Genomic DNA, 17,148 nt, shown 5'->3' with positions numbered 1-17,148 from the left:
AAAGTGTGTGAGACAGTTCTGTGGGTGTAAATAGCTTGTTGATACTGGGTCTGAGGAAAATGGCCAGATTGGTTCAAGCTGGCAGGAAGGATATAGTAAACTCAAATAAGCACTCTTTACAACTGTGGTGAGCACAAAAGCATCTCAACACCAAACTTCAAACCTTGCGGTGGATGGACTACCACATTGGGTTCCCCTCCTGACACCCAAGAACTGGAATCAGCCATCATCATGGGCACAGATTCACTCAAACTGGACATTTGAAGATTAGGGGGAAATTCTCTTTGTCTTTAAGTACATGTCTTAACTTTCTCAGTAGAATTCTGTTCCAGACAACCAAGACATTGTTGATAAGATTCACTACATACACTGTATGTGATTAATGGCATTAAAGAGTCAGGAATACAAAATACAGATTAATTTTAACAAAATGATATTACAGCTTTTTCTGAGTTTGACTCCCATCTAAAAGAACCAGCTCACAGATTCGACTCATTCATGAATGACTAGGGTGTTTTGAGTTTGAGGGATGGGATTGTGTAAACATAATCTACAGTACATCTGAGATATGGAACATACTATTCAAACAACTTTCTGCTGAAAGTTAAAAGGCACAATTTTAACACAAGACTGCTAAAATTGTGTTAGTTTATTGAAAGTGCCCATAATTTCAGGCTTTTAATATCCTACTCTAGTTTACGTGATTCCAGTTTAATAATAACACTATGTACTATAATTTCTGTTTTAGAAAGCATATCTGGACTGTACAGATTGAACAATGAGTTATTAAAATGAATAAAATTCCACTGACCGACTTGGTCAGAGTCCATATTTTAATTGAAAACGTGCTCCATTAAAAAAGTAGCTCTATAATGTCAGTGTTTGTATATACATATATTTCCACTTCAATACCATCATAACTGCATATACATACAAATCGGAGGCCTTCACAATTAAATTAAAACAATTAAATCAACATCACTTACATCTTACATATCTTGTAAATGACAGTCATGTTTACACTGTATTGTATGTTGCTTCTGTAAAATTTAAATCCAGCTCTCTCCTATTCACATGCATTCGTTTACCATGTTATCCCACAACTTACTTTTTTCTCCACAAAACCATCCCATCACCACTGAATCACACTCTATTACAAAAAAAAAACAAAAAACATATCAACAGACTTGTGTGCTCCAGATTCCCAGCTTGGTTCCAGGGGTAAAGTTCAGGGTGGTGCTGATCCAGGTGCCAGATGAGGAGCTGACATCTGACTGCACTGCAATCTGAGCTGTGGAGATGTTTGCTACACCTCAATCTCAACGAGGGTCAAAAGTCATGCGGAGCACAACATTTTCTGCAGGTGAAAAAAGGAAGAGTGAACTGAAGTCACAGCTATTAGTCTTAGCCTTTTTTTTGTATACTAAATGGAAGAAGTTATTGGCCAATTTTGACAAAATATGAATTTTGCTAGACATCACTGACCAAAAAAGAAACCTTTATGGACCAAAAAGGGTCACATCAAGGCCCAGGATTGACTTACAATTGACCTAGAGTCAAGCCTTTTATTATGGGATAGTTTAAGTCAGATAAATAGAAATTATAGACATTTTTGATGTTTCTCGGTTATCATTAATAAATCTGTACGTATAATCTGACTGTATGACTGTAACTCGTGTTATTGTTCTTAAGTAGTTTCTGAAAGACCTGTACAAAGTGCTGTCATGCCAAATTCATTGCAGATACTCAATTTAAAAAATATTTCAATCAAATGCAAAGAATAACAATCAACAAGTTTATCAAATAGAAAAAAAAACACTAAGGCTAACTAAACTCTAAGGCTACAAAAAGGCTGCAATGAATAAAGAGCAAAATCCTATAAAGAATTTAAAAAAGTAATGGAAGGCATTTTTATTGATAAAATTTGCGGTAACTGCTTTATCCTGGTCAGGGTCACAGTAGATCTGGATCCAATCCCAGGAATACACCCTGGATGGGACAACTGACCATTCCAGAACGCCGTGCACCTACGTGGACTTGAGGAGAACATGCTAAACTCCAAATAGACAATAACCTGAGCTCAGGATTGAAAAATGCATTGGAGCTGTGAGGCATCAAAACTACTATACTAATGGACCTAATGGAAGTCTATGCCATTCAAAATCACATTGTGCCACATTGCAATTTGGCATCATCGTTAACCCTTATGCTCTGTTCGAATCAAAATGACCCAATTTTACATTTGACCAACCCTAACAAAGATTTTTCCTTGCTGCCTGTTCTTGCCTCAGTTTCTCCAATATAAAAAAATAATGTTTAGATGATTTTATTTCTCCCTGTAGTAGTATGGTGAAATTAATATGGTTTTAGACATGAACCAAAAAGCTACTGTTACTGTATGTTCCATGTCCTCACCATCGTGTATTTCTACTCCCATGAGCCATTAGGATATTTTTAAATGAATGTTATAACTGTATCTCTAAAAATTCTAAATAGATGGCATAGACCAGTGGGACATACTGTAACATTGCTAGGTAATGAACAGAATTAGAGGGTATGTAGTGATTATGTAGCTTTACAGTGTTGTGTGATGCATCTATATGAAGATTCAGACATATGGAAAGAAATTTTGACTGAGAGAGACTTTCATTACTTGCTACATTAGCCTCATAGCTCTGTTTCATAACTCCAGCACCATTGTAAGAAGCCAACATCAGACACCAAATATATCTTGGGATAAAATGTATAATCATTTTGAGTTGTGTGTGTGTGTAAATGCCAAACAATCACAAAATATATGTAATTTCTCACACAATAAAATTATTATGAGCAGTGCTTTGGTGACAAGATAGTGCTAGATAATGGATGGGAACATAAAAATAAAAAATAAAATAGAATATCTAGGTTTCAGGCCTGATGATATGATGGAATCATGACTAATTAGAGAAGCCTGGAATGTGACCACACAGATTAGTAGCTGCTTTAGATTAGTGGAATGTCTTTTCACCATAATGATGCCATAAGATCTGACAGAACCACCTTCAATAATGTAGATTTTTCTGTTGTCATTATATTCTTAGCAAAAACCAGGAGGTGGCAGCATCATCAGTACATATCAGTGCCTAGTGTCTAGTAGGCTAGACTTGTGTTATCTTGTAGAGCTCATCTTCATCAGTTCTAGTGAATGGTGGGAAATTCCTCAGCATTTAAACCCTACCTGTAATAAACACATATGACTTCAAGCTTGGCAAGTTCATATGTTGATCACTGAGGCCTGGATAGCATTGTGACAAAATTATTTGCTTCAAAATCCATTCTTCAGAGAAGGCCTGACATAGATGGCCTCTTTTACTCCTCTGCCAAACTTCATCTACTCTGACCAGAATGTGGAGATTTTGGTTCCAGATGAGTGATTTCAAGTATAGGCAGTGCATTGAGTCTTGAATCTTGGTGCACTGGAGTATATTTGTGTGGCGGCCTGGGAAAACCCTTCACAATTTGAACTTTTAACATTTTCTAATACAGTGCTAAAAATCTATTTATTTCTTCTGTTTTTGTGTCCGTCTCATACTAAATAGTTTTAGATCTTCAAATGAAATGCAACATGAAACAAAGGCAACGTGAGTAAACACACAATTTACAGTTTTTATTGTTTTATTTATTTTAATTGAAGCAAAAAAAAGTTATCCAACAACTATCACCCACGTGATAAATGAATTGCCCCCTTAAAATCTGGTTGAGCCACCTTAAGCAGCAATAACTGCAAACAAACACTCCCGATAACTGGAGATCAGTCTTTCACTTACTTCTAGGACTAGGACTTACTCCCATGCTTTGGAGCAGTAGCTGCGTTTACATGGACAACAATAATCCACTCATAATCCGATTAAGACCATACTCTAATTAAGAAACTACCATGTAAACAGCAATTTTTACTTACCTTAATCTAATTAAGGTCATAATCGAAGTAAGCAATAATCTAATTAAGACAGGTGGAGTACTCCTGTTTTAGTCGCATTATGGACGTGTAGTGGTGACATGTAAACACCTTAATCACATTATGAACGTCGTGTGGGAGTTTTCACCGCATTTTGCGACAGGACACGATCTCACACAGCAGTTTTACGTTTTACGGCGAACAAGAGAGTTCGGCCGCGTCCCAAATCGCATACTTGCCTACTATAGGCCTGCAGTGGGGAAAAATACATGTATCTCGGCTACTATATAGATGGTAATTCCGCGATTTGGGACGCAGCCCAGGGCTTCAAGCAGTTGTCTATTTGCACGTATAGCATGACAAATAATTAACTGCACTTAAAGCGTTCGTAAAAATAAAATAAAAACACCCAAAACTGTATACGGTACCATAACGAAGACGAACTGTATGTTGATATGTGAAATTCTGGAGGGACGTCGGACGGCGTGGCGCGGTGACGTAATGACGCGGGCTGTTAATCTAATTATGTTCTAAAACATGTAAAACGGGAACATGACAGGAGTATTCTAAAAGCGACTCATGTAAACACCTTAATCACATTATTATCTTACTCAGATTAAAGTCAATAATTAGATTATTGCTGTCCATGTAAACGTAGTCATTGTCTTGCTGCATAAACCAGTTGTGCTCGAGTTTCAACTTACGGACTGAAGACCGGACATCCTCCTTCAGGATTTTCTGGTAGAGAGCAGAATTCACGTTTCCCTCAGTTATTGTTGCCCAGGCCCTGAAGCAGCAAAGTCTCCCCACACATCACACTTCCACCACCATGCTTGGCTGTAGGTGTGATGTTCTTTTTGTGGAATTTGGCGTTTGGTTTACGCCAGATATAACAGGACCCCGTCTTCCAAACAGTTCCACTTTCGACTGATCAGTCCAAAGAACATTCTCCCAAAAGTTTTGAGGATCACAAAGGTCCTTGATGAGCCTTAATGTTGTTCTGGGTTAGCAGTGGTTTTCGCCTCACCCCTCTTCCATGGATGCCATTTTTGCCCAGTGTCTTTCTGATAGTAGAGTCATGAACAGTGACCTTGATGCAAGAGAAGCCTGTAGGTTCTTTGATTTTGTTCTTGGCTCTTTTGTGACTTCCTGGAAGAATAGTTACTGTGCTCTTGGAGGAATTTTGGAAGGTCGGCCACTTCTGGGAAGGTTCACTACTGTGCAGAGTTTTTCCATTTGGAGATAACGGCTCTAACTGTGGTTCTTTGGAGTCCCAGAGCCTTTGAAAAAGTTTTGTAACCCTTCCCAGACTGATGTATTTCAATCACCTTCTTCCTCATCATTTCTGGAATTTCTTCCAACTTTGGCATAGTGTGTTACAGGGTAAGATCTTTTAACCAACTTCATGCTGTTGAAAAAGTTCTATTTAAGTGTTGATTTGATTGACCAGGGTTTTCAGTAATCAGGCCTGTTTGCATCTAGTCCAGCTAAACATGCATTTAAATTATTATTTAAAAACTGTATTTTGTGTTTACTCGGGTTGCCTTTGTTTTATCTTAGATTTTGTTTTAATTTCTGAAACAAATTTAGTATGAAATATACACAAAAGCAGAAGAAATTTTCACAGCACTGTATATATAGATGTGAAAACGGTGAGTATGTTTCTTCATTTCGAATTGACATTTTGACCACTACCTGTAGCTGAATATAAACTGAATCGATTATGCTTATGTTCATTTTGCTACAGAAAGTACTGTAGCTATACAACAACTTGATCAAAGCATGACATTTACTGTGTGAAGAAATCACATTTACTGTAGCTAGCAAGTTTTTTAATATCTTTAGACAGACTGAGCATTTTTACCATCTTGTTTGTTTAACTGGCTCCTTACCCAACATGATCTCTGTAGGAAGATAACCTAGACAATTTTTTTTTTTTAAAAAAAGGTAAAATATATTTATGGTGGGGGCACAGTGGCTTAGTGGTTAGCATGTTTGCCTCCCACCTTCAGGTTTGGGGTTTAAATTCCTTTGCCCTCTGTGTGCAGAGTTTGCATGTTCTCCCAGTGCTTCAGGGGTTTCCTCCAGGTACTCCGGTTTCCTCCCCCAGTCCAAAGACATGCATTGTAGGCTGATTGGCATGTCCAAAAGTGTCTGTAGTATATGAATGGGTGTGTTAATGTGTATGTGATTGTGCCCTGCAATGGACTGGCACCCCATCCAGGGTGTCCCCTGTCTTGTGCCCCATGCCCCCTGTGATAGGCTTCAGGTTCCCCGTGACCCAGTAAGGTTAAGGATAAAGGGATGGATGGATGTTTGTATCTAATGTTTGTATCTAGACCAGGGGTGGGCAATCTTATCCGGAAAGGGCCGGTGTGGGTGCAGGTTTCATTCCAACCAAGCCAAAGCCACACCTGAATCTATTGAAAGCCAAGATCAACTGATTAAACAGGTGGAATCAGGTGTGTCTTCTGCTTGGTTGGAATGAAAACCTGCACCCACACCGGCCCTTTCCGGATAAGATTGCCCACCCCGATCTAGACTGATATTGCAGCAAAATTGCACCAGACTTTGGCCTCAAAACAAGCAGAAAACATTTTCATGTACACTTCCATAAAGAGAGTGGTGCAAGATGCCTGTAAAAATGTATCAGTTTGAGAAGTAATGTGAGGGGTTTTGTCATTCCTTCAGCAGTGCTTTGTATAAGTACAATAATATAAAATCCTATTAATATTGCATGATAACAACATTGACTTTTTGATAAAAATGTCAGTTGTTTATACTCATCCTCTACATTAGATCTTTAACTCACTCTCAATAACTTGACACATTTGGTGGAAGCTACTGTTTTTTGATGAGTGCTGCATGCTCAGTGAAGCATTTTATGGTGCGATCTCATTGTTTATGCAAATGAGAGAATTAAATAAAGCATTATGGATTGCATCATGGTACACCTAATGGAGGTTTCCTGATGCAGGATGTATGCAAATTATATTGGCAACTCATTATACATGAAAATGGTATGACATCACAAGTAAAAGGCAATGTATTGAAGATGAGGGATGACAAATTTTCATTTATTTAGGCTTGGTGCAAGTGAATCAAAGATGACAGATTACATTTTATATATATATATATATATATATATATATATATATATATATATATATATATATATATATATATATATATATATATATATATAGAGGAAACCTCCACTAGCAACTATCTTGTCAAACAAAACAAGAAATTAAATTATAAGAGAAGACAATTAAACCAAAGCTTAGACAAGGGGTTAGTAGCCTAACACTGTACTGTGTTAGGAGAAATGAGGTTGCAATCAAGCCAAAGAACTTATTGTTCAGTATGTTCAAGTGTCAACACTATATACATTAACTAGTATGTATATACAATACTATATACTTTCCAGACCATATATTTAAAATACAAACACAATCACATTTTTGGAAAACAGAGATGATAATGGTATCTGGTATCTGCTTCTGGTAAGTGCTTCAATAGAGAGTCCTCATGAGTTTATATCTACTTTAAAATAATCAGGTACATCAGTGGCCCTGAAGTGCATAGATCAATTAACTTTAGCTTTTACAGAATGCCAGACACTCAGCTCTTGCCCCCCGCTGGGGACACTGGGCTGATCACTGCAGACTTCCTCAGTTCAATTTTCATTGACTGGCTTTCAGCTCGAGACTCTATCCTGGATACTGCAGCAAGACCCATTACAGGTTTGCCTGGTTTCATACCTTTTGACATAGGGATTCGTGTTGCTGAGCAAGACCAAGTTGACTGCACATCCGTCCCGGACTGGTAATGAAAAAAAAAAGAAGGATATGTGTCAAGTAAAAATGTTATACAGCATTTTTTGTCACAATTTCTGAATTAACAGTAAAAATGTTGTTTGCAATGTCCTAAAGTATGACTTTAAAAATGACTTTAAAAAAAAAAACAACAAAAAACAGCACAGCTATGCAATGGATATTTTTAAATTACATTTAAAGTATATGCTTGAAAATTATCCTCCAGCCAGAACAGAGCTGCTCAACTCCACCCCTTTCACTAAACGACAGCCCACAAATCATATGTAGTTTGATCACATTGGGAGGCGGCAGTTCAGGGAAGATGGCAAGCCCCTTCATTGCAGATTTAAATTTCCCTCCATTTATTCCACAACACTTTGCTATCTTTAGTGTATAAATTCCAACACTGTCATAGTTAAATTGTAGAAAGGGATGGCCATCCACTATATTACTAATACTCTGATGCTTCAAGCACTAAAGAGTTTTTCAAGGATCCAAAAGACTGATTATTATGTATATATAAAGCGTGTGTTTAACATGTGATGTTTACAACCTACCATGTACCCACAAGAGTCAATAAGAGATTACACTTTAAAATCCAGCTCTCGATAAGCTATTGTGCTTGTTTTAGTAGAGGGTTTTATTGTGCCAGGATGTGCATGTTAGCTCGCGTCTGCTCACACATGTAGACTAGCTAATGCTAAGTTCTAAGCAAATAGTTCAGGCCAAGTTCATTAAAACTTTGATTGTTAAAACTATTATTTTGGGTGGAATTGGCATAACAGGTCATTCCAGGGTTAGTTAACAGTCACGTGCTAGGTAATGTATTGCACTTATCTATACCTGGACAGAGATCTATCTAGGGAGCAGACACCCCCTGATATCATTTTGAAACAATTCAGAAGCAACTGTAATGTAGAAGATTGCATATCATTATGTTGTTTAGGGTCACAAAGTCACACAGTTTTATTAATTGCTAAATAACTAATAGCAAACCAGTGGTTCAACGGATAAAATTTTCTATGTGCAGTTTATGATCACTCACCACAGACTGGGTTGGCCTGGAAGGAGCAGATGTGATGGGGGTAATGGTGATGCTACTTGTCATCTTGCCAGGTGTGGTTTTCCCTAAAGAAGTGGAGGACTGTCGAGGGGAACGCAGGACAGTTCCTGTAATGGGTGTCTCCTTGCTCTCTGTGCATAGACTCAGAGGCCTTACTGTGAGTGTGGGACTACTTCCAGAGTCCTGAGACCTCTTGAACTGACTCCCTAGGTGAATATGTATTTTGTTGTCTTCTGTTGTTATGATGTTGGTGTTCGAGTTGTATTTGCGAACTGGTGTTGGCACTGTCTGCTTCTCTGGAGTCACCTTAAACACAGCTCGGCCCATGCTTGAGGTCTCCTGAGGCTCTGGAGAGATAGGCGCCTGCATCACTGGGCTTGTGCTAACTGTGATGACTGAGACAGGAGAGCTTGGGGAGTCAGGGTAGGAGATCTTGCTTCCCTCTGGGGACTTGGCTCTAGAAATGGTCGTAATGGTCACTGGAGACTTGGTCCTGTCCATTACATCATAGCTGCCCTTTGGCGACACAGTAGTGGATTTAGGAACTATAGTTATCCTTGGTTTCTGCATCCCTAAAGTGGGAATAATTGTGGTGCTTGAGAAGAAGTCCTCAGCACGAGGACTGGTGATCTCCAATGTGGCAGTGCTGTTTTGATGACCTGGAGTCACCCTTATATGCAGTGGCTGGCCTGGTTTTTGTGACATGGTTAACTCTGGTGGTTGAGGTGACGCATCTCCATTAACTTTATAAGTCAACTTGTCTAAGCCGTCCTGTGCATCAGCACTTGCATCTTTCTTCTTCATCCAGGGAATCAATGATTTTTTCATACCTAGTTCTGCAGATGCAGGCGGATACCGGTCCAGCACTGCTGGTTTTTTAAGACCTTTCTGCCTCAGATTGCTCATCACATGATTTTCTTCCAGAACAGATTTCCTTATGAATACTGCTGGAGTCTCTTCTTCAAGAGCTTCATTAGCATGTGCATCTGTCTGGACAGCTGTTGAAGTAAGAGGGACATCCACTATCCTCCTTCCATTCATGCTAGGCCGTAGTGCTCTGCTGTATCGCTTAGTCACCTCTAACTCTTTGGTGAGGTTTAGGATCTGTTGGCTCATACTTTTCTTTTTGTCCTGCTCTTCGATGAGCCTCTGCTGTAGAACTGTGTAATCAACCTGAAGTTGTGATAACTGATCCTCCTTGTTCATCAGCTCATGAATCTTCTCCTTAAGAGCCAGGACATCTGCCTGCAAATCTCTTGTTTTGGCCTCCTCCATCTTGCACCTCAATCTTAGTTCAGCTTCTTGGCTCACAGCTTCCCCCTTTTCGATTGCCTTGTTTCTGGCAATCTGTGACTTCATTTCCTCCAGGAGCTGAGAAAGGACATTGGCCTTATCCTGCTCTGTTCTGAACTTCTTTTCAAGCATATCATATTCATCCTCTGTCTTCATCAAATCACCCTCCACAACTTCTAGCTGCTTCAAGCGGTTCTTCAGCCTATCAATCTCCTCTGTTAACTCTTTAACCTTGTTGTCGTCATCAGCATATCTTGCCTTGTCTACATCAGGTCTGCTTCTGGATTTTCTTTCAGCCTCCTCCAAACAGTCCACCCTCTTTTGCATTAGGTTGACCTTTGCATTGAGATCATGTTGTTTATCTTCTTCACATGCAAGTCTTGTCCTTAGAGCATTTTTCTCTTTTATGAGAGCTGACACCTTCATCTCCATCTCTGACTTCAGTTTCAAAAGCTTTTTGCTCTCTTCAATCAGCTTCTCTGTGATTTCCATGACCTTGCCTTGCTCAGCCTTAAACAGCTTGCTCATGTCTTCGCTTTTTTGCTCCTCTAGCTTAATTCTTTCTGCCATGTTTTTCCTCTCATCCACTAATATTACAGTAAATGACTTGAGTTTTGTCAAATCATCTTTTAAGCTACTTTCTGCCTTTTCAAGCCTTGACTCAGCACACTTAATCTCTTTAACATGATTTTTAACAGTTTCCAGCTCCTTGGTTAAATTCTTTGTGAAGTTCTTCTCTCGTTCTAGGCTTGCATGAAGTTGTGTACACTCTGATTTGCTTGCATTAAATGTTCCTTCAAGTTTCTCCAAGTCTGCCATCCTTTTCTGTAGCTTTTCTATTTCAGTTTTCAGCTCACTACTTTGATTCTCTTCATCTTGAAGCTTCCTCCTCAGCTCCTTGCACTGTGCTTCTGCCTTTGTGATCTCCTCATCCTTTCCCTCCATCTCCAGCACTCTTTTACGGAGAGTTTCAAGCTCAGCCATGAGGCTTGAGTTACCACATTCTCCCCTGCTGATTTTGTCCCTTAACTCTTGCAAATCCTCCTCGGATTTCTGAAGTGCTTTGTTACTTTCTTCCAGCTCCTCAATTCTCCGAGACAGACCAGCCAGCTTTGTGCGTAACTGTTGGTTTTGGGATTCCTGACTGGAGAGCTTGGTTGTCATGTCCTCGTGTTCCTGTGAAAACTTAGCAGCTTTATGCTCCAACTCCACTTCCAACTTCTGAATTCTCTGACTGTCCTCTTTGTATTTGCTGGTGACACTTTCCAGCTGTTGATCTCTCTCTTGCAGCTTTTTGCTGAAGTCCATGACCTTTTGGCTTTGCTGATCAATCTGGTCAATGTGGAGCTGCCGCTCGTCTACCAGCATCAGAGCGAAGGACTTTAGCTTCACCAGCTCTTCTCTTACTTTTTCTAGCCGCCTGCTGTGCTCCTTGTCTTTACGGGTTTGGTATGCTTTCTCCTGCTCCAACAGTTTCTTTAGTCTGGGAGGAACAGAAATGAAATAGAAAATCCATTTAAACTGATGGGAAATTATAAGAGAAATAAGGCATATATATTTCTTTCATTAATTAGCATGAAGTACACAAGAACATTCTTGGTTTAATCTCACAATATTTTCTTATATCTCAGTTGTTTACCTGACAAAGGGGGAACCCACATATGTCAGTTCTGTGAAACCTTGCTCATATGCCTCAATAACGTCATAGTAAAATGCAAGTGGGATGCAAAGCAGAGAAGCAGAAAAGGGAAAAAGTATGACAGCAGAGAACAAAGAAGGGGTTAGAGCTGATTCTGAGCCCTCATGTGATTGTCTCTGACAACAGATTAATGTGTTTCACATGCTTGCATGATCACAGCACTGTCAGACTGTGCAAAGCAACATGCCATGAAAGACTTCCACTAAATCCCTGTTACTCATACATGCCTTGTTGTCAGGAGCACCTAAAAAGCAACCATCCGTGATGGTGGTAAATGTTTACACTGCTTCAGCTCTGCAGGGGACCTTTATGTCAGCACAATAAATCCATTGCAAGTGCCCAGACCCCATTAGAGATGAAAGAGAAGCCTAATCTGAAGTTATTTACCAAGCTTATTTAGTGTCAGACATCACAAGATTCTGAAACAGATCTAAATCCAGCCTTTACCCACCGGTGTGTTCATATCCTCAACATCTGTCAGCTTCTAAACAGATTTCAAACTCACCCACTAACTATGATGTATTCCACGTAAGTCCATGTCTAATGAGTTTTCAGCTGTGTCTGCCGTTATGAGCCCTTAACACTTCGGCTGGGTCGAGTGAATGTCCCATGCTCCCTGCAGAATTAACCATCACTTTCCAAACATGTCATCAGTGCAAAATGAAAGGTGAATGTTGTGTGGAAAGGCACTGCTACACTCGCTGGTGATATCATCCTCCCATATAAGGCACAGAATTGTTCTACCCTTGTTTGGGCAGAGGAGGAGGGGACTGACTAGGGGGGTGTCGGTTCTCACAAAGTCTGTCCTCATGCTCTTTTCACTGTTTGCTTAGAATGAAGTCAGGATGTTGTCTCAGGAAATGGACAGGACAACAATCGGTCAAAGTGCCAAGTGGTCAAAGTACTTAAAGATCACAAGGATTCAGTTCACACAGCACACAACCAGGAGTCCAGCATGACCCAAATATTTCCCTTCTCTGTCATGACCAAATGTTTCCATGGAGACAGGACAACAATGCAAAAGAAAAGTTTTGTTTTGTTGAGGGAACAATGCCAGACTCGTTCTCTGTCCTCAAGCCTGTTACCCAGAAATACCACTGGTATCAATGTCTTTTTTTAGGTTATGAGAACTATACAACATCAAAAAGGTGATAGAAAGGTTTTAAAAATCTGATGCTGCTTGTAGTTCGTTTTTTTTGTAGGAAAGGCAGCTAAAAGCAGTCATTGTTTTATGATAAATATTTATGCAAAATGTCTGAAAAGCTATGACTACTATGGTCCAGAGGCTCAGACCATGCAAATACCACAAAGATGATGTAATCGCCAATTTTAGGTGAAGATGTACAGTCCGACTTTTCCCTAATCTGAAACTGTCTGTAGATGTGCAAACTGTTCTGATTAGTTTACATCAGTTCTGAATACAACCTCAAAACAGTCAGGATGTAAGTAGATAACAGATTCTGAAATCTTCCAGTTTCAATTTATAGCTAAAAATAAACAATTACATCAGCTAAAGGAATGTGACCAGGCTAAAATATAAGACTGATGGGAATTTATTAATGAAACTCCTTTTAAATGCAGCTCTAGGCTTAACCTCCATCAGGAAATGATTATGTAATTTAAAGGGGGGGGGGGGGGGTTGTTGAAACATTAGAAGTACATTTGAAGTATATTAGAAGGGTACTTTATTTGGAAAATGTTGCAATGTAAAGGGAGGAAATGCTTACCATGCTTAAAATATATAATAGTTTGATAAAAATGTGTTTTAAAAATGGTAAAATAATCTGATGCAGAGGGACAGTGGGCTCCCTGTTGGACCTGCATACACAATAAGTTTTATTGTTCAGGGTGGGCCTTTCCACTTAGTGCCCTGCTAACCAATCGCAGGTGCTGTGGGGTCCGTATGACATCACCTGTGATGCATTTCTGAGATGAGTAGATCGGAGAGGAATGTGCTCACACGTTGCTGAAAGATGAGCACTGAGACGGAGCATGAGGCAATGTGAAGAGGGGGTCAGAAAGGACAACTGCAACAGCACAAACATGACCAGATACTATATAATAGCCACGTCTAACTGCAGTGCAAATGGTTTCATGAGTCCACACTTATGAAACTATTTGTTGATTAGCCAAATTTGTGTTTTTGTAAAAAAGATATCAGTTGAAAGGAAATCCCACCACAAAATGTGCAAAGTTAAAGGACTTTTTAAAAGCTGAAAATTTTTCTAACATCAGGCAAAGGTGAAATATATGTAGAAATGTACTGATCTACAGATTTTATTTGCAATACAATAATAACCATATAATCCGATAACCATCTCATACTGACACGGTCTGAGAAACCGTGCCATTTCTGTTGTAATATGAATAGAAATTATGCAAAAAGTTACAAATGTAGTGTAATGCTGAACAATTTGTGTTCGGCGTTCATCTACAGTTTTAAGTTCGGTCTCATAGTGAGCATCACACATATGGAAACCATACCTACATAGTATACAGTCTCTACATTAACAGATAACATGATAATTCACATTATTATTTGCTTTACTTTTAATGAAACTCTAATTTTACATGACTTTTGATATTATTTAAATTACTGTGCTTCTTTTATTTTATTATTCAAATTATATCATTATTATTTTCCTTTTCTGTCACTGCTATTATTTATTATTATTTGCCTATTTTATTATTTTCTTTTCTTTCTTTCTTTGAGGTGAATTTTAAATGAATGAAAGTTTTCATATAAATAAAGTTTATTTTATTATGATTATAATTATTATTAGCAGTAGTAATAGGAGTAGTAATAGTAAACTAATTTAGATCTAATTTAGGTCCCAACCACTAACATAGTAATAATAAGACATTATTACTAAGTAATCGAAAAGTAAACAGGGTTAGGGTTGGCTGCTGGTTGTGGTTATGGCGAAATGAAAATGCACTGAGGAAAAAGCTGATTTTGTTTACCTAAGATGGCCGCCTCCATAACGTTACAATGTTCTGTTCTTGTTTAGTTTGCAGTAAGTCTCACTGTATCCTAAACCACTGAAGTACTGGAGGCAGTTATAGCAATTATGATATTTACAGAAAAGATTTTGGATGAGATAGACTTGCATTACTTGTAAGTTACATGAGCTATAGAGCACCAGAGCAAAACTATAGAAGCAAATGCCAGAAACCAAACTTATCTTGGCTAATTAGAAACATTTGTTACAAAATGTCAAACTACCCCATCAGTATTTAAAACTCAAAACATTGATTGATTGTTGCTGGTTTCCCAATTATTAAAACCATAATAATATTTTTTTTAAAAAATAAAAATTGGTCATAGTGCGTAAAAAAAGACTAAACAAAAAATATAAATATTTTTGCAAACTTGAAATTATTGTTCTATTGATACATCAGGCCTTTGGGTTTGTTATTTTCCCCCATTTACATTTTTTTAACCATTCTTTTTTTCCCCCACAGTATTTTAACAATTCTGTTTCTCTTAATTATTATTAGAATAATTAAGCATTAATTATTTGACATAATTTTGCAATTAACAGAGCAAGTACTTTTATTTATCAGTAAATAGCTTTTAGATTAAGCACAAAAATGCATTTCGATTCATATGCTTGCATGAATCTTATCTGAATCATCTAGGACCGTGAATCTTTTTGCCATCTAAAAACAAACAATAACAAAGTACACTTATAAGGTCTAATAAAAAAAATTATGATAATGTATATTTTGGCATATTTAAATAGAAATGTATAGTAATCATCCATCCATTTTCTGTACCACTTATCCTACACAGGATTGTGGGGAGCCTGGAGCCTATCCCAGGGGACTCAGGGCACAAGGCGGGGGACATCCAAGACGGAGTTCCAACCCTTCTCAGAGCACAATCAGAGAGGAAACCAGAGTACCTGGAGGAAACCCACAAAGCACGGAGAGAACATGCAAACTCCACACACACAGGGGGGAGGCGGGAATTCTTACACTAATCAACATTATTTTAGCAGCATTATTCTACAAATAAATGTAATAATTTGAATCAACAATAAGCCTTACTTAAACCTAACTATGTAAACATTTATTTACAAAAAATGCTCATAACACTGATTTTAATCCTAATTTCTGTCAATTTTTCAAATTGAGCAAACTTTCACTGGAAAATTATTTAATGCCTACCCCAAGAGAGGCACTGAAGGGCAGTAATAACATGCCAATGAACATACAACACATTATAAGCAATCTCTTTTGCATAGATAAGGAAATCAAAGCCCTCGAACTGTGCGTGTCAAATTTGATATGCACGGCGTTATAGGGTTAGAGTGAATATTGAAAAGGCCATGAAACCATTACTCACTCACATAAACAAAGAACACATTAATAGAACATGACTGTGTGAACAAACACAAACACAGCATACTGTGTGTCAGTTTAATAGCACATACAGCATATATGAATTAGCATTATTATTATTCCTTCATAATTAATTAATCAGTCAATCTGATTACCATTATACTGTAAACAAAAGATCTCAGACAGACCAGGCTTAGTAGGCTTCAGTTTTATAGCATATGAAAAGCAACTACATGTGCTTTGGAGATTTTTTCCAGCTTGCATGGTCACCATGTCAACTTACCATAAACTGTTGTGAGCACCCTTGGCGTGAGTTAAACACCCCTTTAATATGAGCAACAAGCATTTTATAACACAAGCATGTGGTGGAAGCTGAATGTATGTTTCTGCCATTGCACATTTCCAAGAAATGCCACCGCAAATAAATTGGATAATTAGATTAAGCTGTAATAGGTTCTCATTTCCAAGCTTCTAAATGAATGAAAGACTGTAAACAGGTTTCTGCAGAACACAATCGTTAATCCGTTCACATGCTTTAATACAGAGCACACTTAAAAGCCACCATTTTACACAAGGACAAAAGCCCTCACATCCATATACTTAAGACATGCAACAAGTTTTCAAAACTCAGAGGAAATTATCCCTGTAATACTGGATGAGATGAGATCAGCGTGTGCATGTGAGCCCTGTCATGCCTTCATGGTGAGCACACAAGGGAGTCTGATAGCAATCGTATGGGATTTATCAGATGGGACCAGAATATTACAACGCATGTGTCCCAACATGTCAGGCCTCGAGAATGTGAACACAGAGGCATGATGCTCAGGTTGCTCAGTTATGTGTGCTGCTTATCCAAATAGAGTATAAACATAGCTTTGCCACAGTTAATGAGAAACAGCACTTCTCTGCTGCGCTGATGTAGTCCAGTGGTTCCCAGTCCCGTGCCTGGAGTTTCCCCATGCTGCACATTGTAGTGTTCGTCCTGCTCTAA

The 17,148-nt window shown here is 38.4% G+C and overlaps 1 protein-coding gene across 2 annotated transcripts in view; it reads right to left on the bottom strand.

Moving 5' to 3' along the window:
* Positions 1-296: 296 nt before the first annotated feature.
* LOC128600959 (filamin-A-interacting protein 1) overlaps positions 297-17,148 on the bottom strand; it is a 48,227-nt gene continuing 31,375 nt past the window's right edge. Inside the window, exons 5-7 of one of the 2 annotated variants that reach the window (XM_053613780.1) lie at positions 8,801-11,594; positions 7,702-7,762; positions 297-1,357 (exon numbers count right to left, since the gene is read on the bottom strand). In XM_053613780.1, the coding sequence (XP_053469755.1) occupies positions 1,320-1,357; positions 7,702-7,762; positions 8,801-11,594 (2,893 nt within the window). In that variant the 3' untranslated portion in view covers positions 297-1,319. Of the gene's footprint in view, positions 1,358-7,155; positions 7,763-8,800; positions 11,595-17,148 lie in introns of those variants that run through there. The other variant, XM_053613779.1, reaches the window with a different exon arrangement.

This window comes from Ictalurus furcatus, chromosome 25, assembly GCF_023375685.1.
Source record: "Ictalurus furcatus strain D&B chromosome 25, Billie_1.0, whole genome shotgun sequence".
In the NCBI taxonomy this organism is placed as follows: domain Eukaryota; kingdom Metazoa; phylum Chordata; class Actinopteri; order Siluriformes; family Ictaluridae; genus Ictalurus; species Ictalurus furcatus.
The sequence above is the reverse complement of the archived record's forward strand: the minus strand, read 5'-3'. Positions and strand labels throughout refer to the sequence as shown.